The 8,863-nt window shown below is 54.4% G+C and overlaps 1 protein-coding gene across 1 annotated transcript; it reads left to right on the top strand.

The window, feature by feature from the left end:
* Nucleotides 1-2,170: 2,170 nt before the first annotated feature.
* Nucleotides 2,171-8,633, top strand: Sh2d6 (SH2 domain containing 6). The gene is made up of 11 exons (XM_059256720.1): nt 2,171-2,318; nt 2,944-3,007; nt 4,050-4,072; nt 4,423-4,483; nt 4,831-4,909; nt 5,393-5,423; nt 5,551-5,575; nt 6,011-6,069; nt 6,362-6,445; nt 6,603-6,761; nt 8,401-8,633. Exons 1-11 carry the CDS (start codon nt 2,253-2,255, stop codon nt 8,515-8,517), a joined length of 768 nt encoding a protein of 255 aa, XP_059112703.1. The 5' UTR covers nt 2,171-2,252; the 3' UTR covers nt 8,518-8,633.
* The last annotated feature ends 230 nt before the right edge of the window (nt 8,634-8,863 follow it).

The raw sequence follows: 8,863 nt of genomic DNA, 5'->3' as shown, positions 1-8,863 counted from the left end.
AATATGAGAGCTTCTGGATTTTCCCTAACCTTTAACTTCTCTGATTGGCGGTTACCACCCACCAACAAGTGATAACAGGAGTAAAGGATCAGGAAAAGTGACCGCAAGGGATCTGTCCATTCCTGTAACCCATACAGGTCTGCAAAGGTGACGCTATCAGAGGGCTGAACCTGGTCGGTCTTTGGTCTTTCTTCTAGCTGGGCAGAAGGGCTGGAGACCACAGCCATGAGAGGGAGAGTGGGGTCCTGGGAGTGTCCTGGATAAAGTCCATTTGGGGCGAGAGACCACAGGTAGGGGCGGACACCGTCCTAATACTTAGACTATGCAAATAACAGAAACAATAGGGCCCTGTCCCCTCAGGACATTTGTGGCACCTCCTAGGCTCTGGAGAGGCAAAAGGACTCAGCTCATCTACCGTGCCATGGTGAGGCTTGGTCTCAGAGGAGCCTGGGCACCTCACCTGTTCAGACTCTTGGAGATGCAGGGCTCTGGGCAGGGGGCGTCCCAGCTGTACTGACCACTCCCTCTACTCCCCTTCTGCCTCCTTCTAGGACAGGTACAGTGGCAGCAAGGCCCGGTGAGTACTCCTTCGCTTTCTCCTGCTCTTCCCCTGGTCTTCACCGACCTCCTCTTTCCCTGCAGCAGCCGTTATTTCTACCCCATGTGTGCCAGCTGTGTGCCTCTACTCTGTCAGCACTGTGGCCAGCTTCCCTAGGGTACCAACTCATCCCGCGGTGCACCAAAGGCCGCCAGTTCTGCCCCCCCCCCACCAGTCTTTGCTTTCTGTTGCTGGGATCTCAGGTCCACCATGTCACGCGGCTTCTGCAGGGAGCATTCACAGTTATAGGTGTGACTAGTCTAGAGTGCAATGTCACCCAGACACAGCGGAGGGTCCCCTTGGGCAGAGCTGAGCAGAGTCTGCTTACAGGTTGGGGCCACCACTGCCACCTGCCAGATGTGTAGGTAAGTGACCCAGTGGGTCATGGGGCCCCAGCACACCAGGATCCCCCACAGTTGGATCTCCCTGAGTGACTCTAGATAACCTGTCCTACCAATTGTCCAGTGAGGCTTAGCACTCAGGCCTGATTCTCTTACCTGCCTTTGGTGTAGGGTCAGGAACTACTGCTAGGTAGAACAGGCATCTACAGGAGTCCCCATGTTTCGACACACCTGTCTCATTGCCTCTGCTGCTAGAAATGTCCATTTTGATGGGTTCCTCTAGGTGCAGGGTTGCAGCCCATAGTTAAGGGCAGATGGTTTATTATTTACCAGAGAGGGAGTAAAGCCTCGTGCTAGAAGTGGGTGGGATGGAGCAAAACCAGTCTATCCACCCAGATACCCCACTTCGGAGAGAAAATGCACCAAGCCTGTCTTTCCTGCCTGGCCCAGAGACTTGGAGACACAGGGTAAGGCCAGTTGCTGAGGCTGGGGGCTGGGCGGAGAGAGGGGGCTGACTTGTTCCATCCTCCATCTTCCCTGGGCCCCCAGCATCCCTTCTTGAAGGCTCAGGAGGAGGTCGAAGAGGAGGATAAATATGAGCTGCCCCCCTGCGAGGTTCCACCCCTCAGTCTGGCCCCCGCACAGTCTCTTGGCTCTAAGGAGGACTCCTTGTATCTGGGTGAGGGCTGAGGAGGGAGAGGCTGGGAGGTTGGGTCAGGACAAGAGGGTCCAACAAAGGAGGAGTCCAGGAGGGGCGAGCTCTCCTCCCCCTGCCTGAGCTGGGGTGGGAAGGGCCTCAACTGGCTGCCACTGTGGCCTCTTGGCTGGGCAGAAAAGGCCAGAGGGATGAAGGAAAGGAGGGAGAGAAAAAACTGGGAAGAAGGAGAATGGGAAGGAGGAGGAGGGAGGGCGAGGTAACTACGGCAACATCGACAAAGCAGGAAGCCCGACCCAGTCCCCAGGGCCTTGCGTTCCCCCCTCTGAAATCGCACATCTTTCCAGCCAGGGTGGGAGTTCCCTGAGAGGCCCCCACCACTGGCATCTCTCACCCACTGGGCTCAGCCAGGTGGGGGCAGGGAAGCTGACTGCCTCCAGTTGCCATGGAGACGGGGCTGTCAAGAAGCCAATAAGTAGAGGGGACAGGAGGAGGGAGGGAGGGAGAGATGGGGGCTAGGTGGGGAGCCGTGAAAACTGGGAACAGACTAGGGAGGAACTCCCTCCCTCTCCACAGTTCACAAAGCACAGGTTCTTTTGCAGATCGTCCTGGGCCCCTGGGTCCATCCAAACCGTCAGCACCCCTGCCTCAGCCCACCATGGCCAGAGGACTCCCCACAAATCCTTCCTTCCCTACCCGCCCTGCCTCTGGCTACCACTTCCCGGTGAGTGAATCTTACAGACATCTCGTATGCAAGCCCCCTCCCCCCAACACACGTTTCTATTCTAGGAGTCCTGAAACCCCTGTGCCAGGTGCATCTAAAGCCAGAGTCAAATAAACAATAGTGGCTCCTCCCACTTGCCTAGAGGGTCCTCCCTTCCTCCCATATCCAACCTGCTTGACAGGACACTCCTCCTCTCTTCCATGATGGTGGCTGACCTTCCAGAGGGGTCAGCCACCATCACTCCCGGCTCCCACTGTGATCTGGTTATCCATTTTGAGAAGTATCCCTTTGCTTTTGTATTTTATAGAATAAACACAAATAAATAAATAAACAGGGGAAAATTCACAGTAAAGAAAGGGACCCCAATAGAGGCTGAGAGAAGCGTTGCCCTTCTCCTGCACCTCTCTTGTTGAATGTTTTATAGTCGTCTGTTTGGATGGTTTTTCTGGGGGAGGGCGCAGTTGAGAGAGGGTCTCACAGAGCCCAGGCTGCCCTTGAACCCCTGCTCCTCCTGCCTCCACTTGAAAGCAGCACATAGCTCTCCCTGCTCACACCCGCCCCAGCTTCCTTGCTCCTCAAGTGCCTGCGGTTCCCTCCTCCCTCACTCACCCCATCGTGCCCACAGCTGAAGACAGCGATGAGTCTGCAGCCTGCAACCCCAAAGCCGGGGCCTGTTTCTGGAAGGCGAGGTAAAGCCGAGTGTCTGTCCCCTCTTTCCCTGGCTCCCCATGGGGAGGGGAGTCCTCTCCTCCACAGGCTAGAGTTTTGGGTTCGCCTGACCTGGGCTCCTCCTCCCAGCCACCATCCTTTCCGCTTGCCGAGCCCCAAGGCAGTCAGTCCAGGTATCATTATCAGCAGTGAAAGAGTTCGGAGACAGGCTCAGAGACATGAACTGTGTGCCCTAGACAGTTCAAAAGCACAGGCCTGACCTCCAGGCCCTGTCTTCAGCCGCCGTGATCTCTGGATCAGGTGAGGGGCACCCGAGAATGAAGAGGTCAAACCTAAGACCCTTCCTACCGAAACCTATGACTATTATCCTTCATCACTGGGGGCCCCCTGGGGCCGCCACTCTGATTCTATCCATGCCACGGTAGATCCAGAGACTGGCCCCTATGGTCAGTGCCTTGAGGCCTGTGACCCCAGAACCCTAGGCTGTCAGGACAGGAATGGACGCTTTTAGCCATTCCTGTCTAAAACAGGCTGCAGGAGAGTGCATTTTTCTGCCCCAGGTCAAACAGCTCACTTGAGGTGCAATCCATCTTATTCTCCTCATATGCTGGAAAACCTTCATGACCTTGAGGGTGGCTATATTGGTTTGGCTTTTTCCTTTTGTTTTTTCTTTTCCCACCATGAAGTTATCTGGAGCCAAGCCTAGCAAATTCAGTGAGAGATCAAGCCTGGGGACATTTCAGGGTTTCAAAGAGAGAGGATGAGCAAATGAAGTGTGTTCTCCTGGGTCTTCAAAGCTGACTCCGAGGAGCACTGTGACTGAGAGTGTCCATGCCTCCTCTTCACCAATGCTCATGAGTGCTCTGAGGAGCACTGTGACTGAGAGTGTCCATGCCCCCTCCTCACCAATGCTCATGAGTGCTCTGAGGAGCACTGTGACTGAGAGTGTCCATGCCCCCTCTTCACCAATGCTCATGAGTGCTCTGAGGAGCACTGTGACTAGGGTGCCCAGGCCTCTCCTCAATGATTCTTATGAGTGCTGGTTCTCCTTTTTCCTTACAGGGCAAGGTGCACCTGCTAGAGTGGTGAGCTCCCTCCTTCTCTATCCTGTAGTCTAGGGATTTTTCTAGAAAGCTGATAAGAGAGGAATGGGCACCTGAGTAGCCTGGGGGAAAGGTCTTCCGTCTCCCACAGGTGTAGGCCAGTGGTCCTGAGGGTGTCACCCAGAGTCTCTTCTCCACTCTGTGGGCACTCCTAAAAGCGAAATCGCTGAGGAGAGGCCCCTCCTGTGTAGATAAGGAGTGCAATGCCTTGAGCCATGCCCCTGTCAATCAGCGGCTTCTTCCATGTCCCCTTTTCTCACTAATCAAGGCACAGCCTTCTTATTCCTAAAAGGGACCACAGGTCTAGTCAAGCCCATGGTCCCACACCTTAGGTAACAGACCTTGCAAAGAAAAATGATGAGGACATCTACCTGGAGTGTGAGCCGGATCCACGTGAGCGAGCACCTGCCCTATCCCATCCCTGAAGCCCTCAGCTGTCCATGAACACACTCTCTTCTGGCCCCGTTTCTGTCCCCTCCAAACCCCACCTGGCTGCCTTCATTTCTGCCTTTAGCCCAGGTAGACCCACACTGTCCCTACAAGGAGGTGATGCCCTCAGAGCAAGGGCTGGGGGAGCCTCTCATCTGATGCAGCCAGGCCAGCAAGCTGGTATCTCCCTATGGAGAGCCCCGGTCAAAGGGGGCAGTGATAGACCCCTAGACTGTTCCGAGCCACTTCTGGTCAGCCTAGACTTCCCTGCCCGGTCCCCGGCCAAACCCTGCGTGCCCTCTCTGTTGTAGTCCCAGCCTTGACTAGGACTACAAGCTCCAAAGCCCGGATCCCCCCAGTCCCTCTGCCAAGAACATCTGGATTGCCCAGGTAAGCGACAGCAGTAGGAACAACCTGAGACACCATGTTCACTAATAACGGAAACTCCAGAGGCCAGACATGGTAGCAAACACCTTCTTTAATCCCAGCATTTGGGCAGCAGAGGCAGGCAGATCTCTGTGAGTTCAAGGCCAGTCTGGTTTACATAGAGAGTTCTGGGTCATCTGATGCTGCATAGTGAGACCCTGTCTCAAAAAAATTTTTTTTTTAAAAATTAAAAAAATAAAAATAAGGTGCTGGAGAGATGGCTCAGCAGTTAAGAGCACTGGCTGCTCCTCCAGAGGTCTGGAGTTCAATTCCCAGCACCCACATGGCAGCTAACAACTGTCTGTGACTCCAAGATCTGACACCCTCACACAGACATACATGCAGGCAAAACACCAATGTATATAAAAGAATAATAAATAAATTTTTAAAAAAAGAAAAAGAAAAAAGAAATCGTCTGAGCTCTGCTTCCCACTTTATTCTGCACAGGCCCATGCTTGGTCACCAGGAGGCTCGGAATGTAAGAGGCTAGTGCTCAGGAGGAAATGAGCCCGGAGGGGTGGGAGGGAGGCCCAGGGTGGGACTTCAGGTTGTGGGTAGCAGCCTGGAAGGCCAGCTCTCATCTGACCAGACCTCCTGTGTCCCAGGGAGCAGTGGACACCACAGTGAAAGGTGAGCACGGACATCTCCAGCCCGAATGGGACTGTTCTCCTAAGATCCCACTCCCTGCCCCCAGCCCTGCAGACAACAGATTACCACCCCCTGCCCCCGGGATCTCAGACCCCACTTCACTTCATCAAGGGGGTCCTTGCAGCTCTGACTTCTGACAAGATCAGGCCTGAGAGGACCCTCTTGGCCATTTCCCAGGGTCTGCACTAAACTGGGGGGCTGCCAGTGTGTGTCCCAAGATCAGTTCTCATTTGGAAATCATGCAAGGACTGTCTGGTGGGTCCTCCCAGGGTGCTGGGCCTGGGGACAGAGGGAGCACCGGATGCCCTACGTCGGGCTTTAGACATACTGGCATGCCTCCCTCGACGCCGCACCCACCCGTGAAGCCTTCTTCCCCAGCCCCTTCCTGGCTCCAGCTCTCTTCTCTGCATCTTTCAGCAGGCCGGAGACTGTCTGCTCCCTCTATAGCCCCTGCCCTGAGCACCTCTGCTGCTGAGGTGAGCACAAGCTGGGGACAGACTGTGGGTGAGGCCTGTGGGGAGCAAAGTCCTTGCCCAGGAGCCCTCCTGGCCTGGGGCCTGTACCACCACAAGGAGCCTGCACGGAGCACAGTGTACAGCTCCTCCATGCTGCGTGTGCTCCAGGCACAGACACTCCTTGGTTTTGCTTGCAGGGCTCAGTCTGGGGCTGGCAGATGTAAACACAAATAATTGTACACCAGGGTTCTCGGCTCTCCATGCCCACCGGAGTGCTTGAAGACATCTCTGAGTAGCTCTGTGTGTTGTATAGGATGGAAGCCTTCTGGGTCAGCCTTGGTACTCAGGGAACTGTGACCGTCAAGCTGCCGAGCGAGCCCTGCTTCACTTCCAAAAGGTGGGCGTTTGTAGACTCCTGGCCTTCTCTGAAATCCCTTCTCCTCACTGCCTGTGGCTGATTAAGCTGGCAGCAGGAGGAGGGCCAGGGAGGCATTCGACGTGATTGGTCAGCTGGGCATTAGGAGCCGAAGTTCATGGCGGGGTCTCCTCCACAGGACGGAGCCTATACTGTGCGCCTCAGCTCCGGGCCTCACAGTTCCCAGCCCTTCACCCTGGCTGTGCTCCTCAGAGGCCGAGTCTTCAACATCCCCATCCGGCAACTGGATGGCGGGCACCACTATGCCCTGGGCCGGGAGGGCAGGAATCATGAGGAGGTGGGTGCTGGAGGAGTCATGGGCCAAACCAGCAAGGAGGCTCACAGTGCAGCACCCAGGACCTGGCCAAGTGCTTGTGTGTGTCTGGGGAAAACACACAGTTTGCTTCTGGTCCCCACCCTGGGTTGAGTTGAAATGACAGAGGGTGGGGGCCTCTGAGATAGTTCTGTCTATAAGCCTTGCAATATAAGTATCTAGTTTGACCCCCCCAGAACCCATGTAAAATAAATCAAGTGTGGTGGCTTGGGTTTATCATCTTGGTGCTGGGGAGGTAGAGAAAGGGGTATCCAGACCTTGGACTCACTGGCCATCCAGCCTCCACAGTGAGCTCCAAGCCAGTGAGAGGCCTTGTTTCAAAAAACAAGGTGGGGGCTGGAGGATGGCTCAGTGGTTAGATATACTTACTGGTTTAGACCCGAGTTAAGCTCCCAGTACCCACATGGCAGGGTACAATTGTATATAACCCCAGTTCTGAGGGATTCACTGCCCTCTTCTGGCCTCTGCAGGCACCGCATGCATGGGATGCATAACTATCCATCCATGTAGGCAAAACACTCATACACATAAAAAAATAAGTTAAAAAAAAAATCTTAACAAAACAAGGTAGCTGGGCATGGTGGCACACACCTTTAATCCTAGCACTTGGGAGGCAGAAGCAGATGGATCTCTTTCTTTAGTTTCAGGCCAGCTAGAGCTACACAGTGAGACCCTGTTTAAAAACAAAATAAAGCTGGGTGGTGGTGGCGCACACTTTCAATCCCAGCACGGGGGAGGCAGAGGTGGGTGGTTTCTCTGTGAGTTTGAGGCCAGCCTGGTCTACAGAGCAAGCAGTCAGAAGGTAGAGACTGGCACTGTGAAAAGAGACCCACCCTGATGGTTCAATCCCCTTCCTCCTCCTCCTCCTCCTCCTCCTCCTCCTCCTCTTCCTCTTCTTCTTCTTCTTCTTCTTCTTCTTCTTCTTCTTCTTCTTCTTCTTCTTCTTCTTCTTCTCCTTCTCCTTCTCCTCCTTCTCCTCCTTCTTCCTTTTCTTCCTCTCCTCTTCCTCCTCCTCCTCCTTTTCTTCTTCTTCTTCTTCTTCTTCTTCTTCTTCTTCTTCTTCTTCTTCTTCTTCTTCTTCTTCTTCTTCTTCTTCTTCTTCTTTTTTGGAGACAGGGTTTCTCTGTGTAAAAGTCTTGGCTGTCCAGTAACTCACTTTGTAGATCAGGCTGGCCTCAAACGAGATCCTCCTGCCTCCGCCTCCCAAGGGCTGGGGTTAAAGGCCAACGCTACCACCCACCAGCAACCATGGTTCAATCTTCATAGGGTGAAGGTGAGGGCAATGTCTGGGGGGAGGGCAGAAGTCTCCAAGGACTTTCTCCCCAGCAACTGGTAGGATTCAGACTGTCAGGGGCAGAGGCCTAGACCTAAAGCAATCTTTACCTAGCTCTGGAATCCTGAGGCTGGCCAACGGCAAGGCATGCCGGTGCAGTTTCAGGCTTGAAACCAGACCGCAAAAATGGCACTGCAATTTCACGGCACACTGGGGGAAAACATCTAGAAAAATGTCAGCCAGCTCCCCTGCCAGGCCCCACAGCTGCCTTAGGAAGCTGTTGGCAGAGTAAGGCTCAGGAGAGCACAGACGCCCTGCCTCCTTCCGCAGCTCTTCACCTCCGTGGCCGCCATGGTCCAGCACTACATGAAGCACCCGCTGCCGCTGGTGGACAGACACAGTGGCAGCCGGGGGTTCACCTGCCTGCTCTTCCCCACCAAGCCCTGAAGAAACGGTGACGCACATCCACCGTGGGCACCTGTGTGCCCCCTCGGTTTCCTCTCCCACTTTGGCCTCTTTGTACCCCCTGCCAGCCCTCCACTCCAAAGTCCCCGCAGGTTTGAAATGAGAGGCCTTGAGCTGGGCTGCCCCGGGGTGGGGAGGTTGCCTCTCCTTAGACAGACAAGGGAATAGGTGCACTGACTTCTCTCGGGGATCAACACACTCTGGGTGGGGCTAGTTTACCAGCACACGGTGTATTTCAATAAACATTTATTGTCTGAATTAATTCTTTTTTAATATCTTTATTTTCCAATTACGAGTATTACAGGAGGTGTGTCTGTGTGTAGGTTAC

Source organism: Peromyscus eremicus, chromosome 3, assembly GCF_949786415.1.
Source record: "Peromyscus eremicus chromosome 3, PerEre_H2_v1, whole genome shotgun sequence".
Classification (NCBI taxonomy): domain Eukaryota; kingdom Metazoa; phylum Chordata; class Mammalia; order Rodentia; family Cricetidae; genus Peromyscus; species Peromyscus eremicus.
This window is presented reverse-complemented; position numbering and strand designations above follow the sequence as displayed.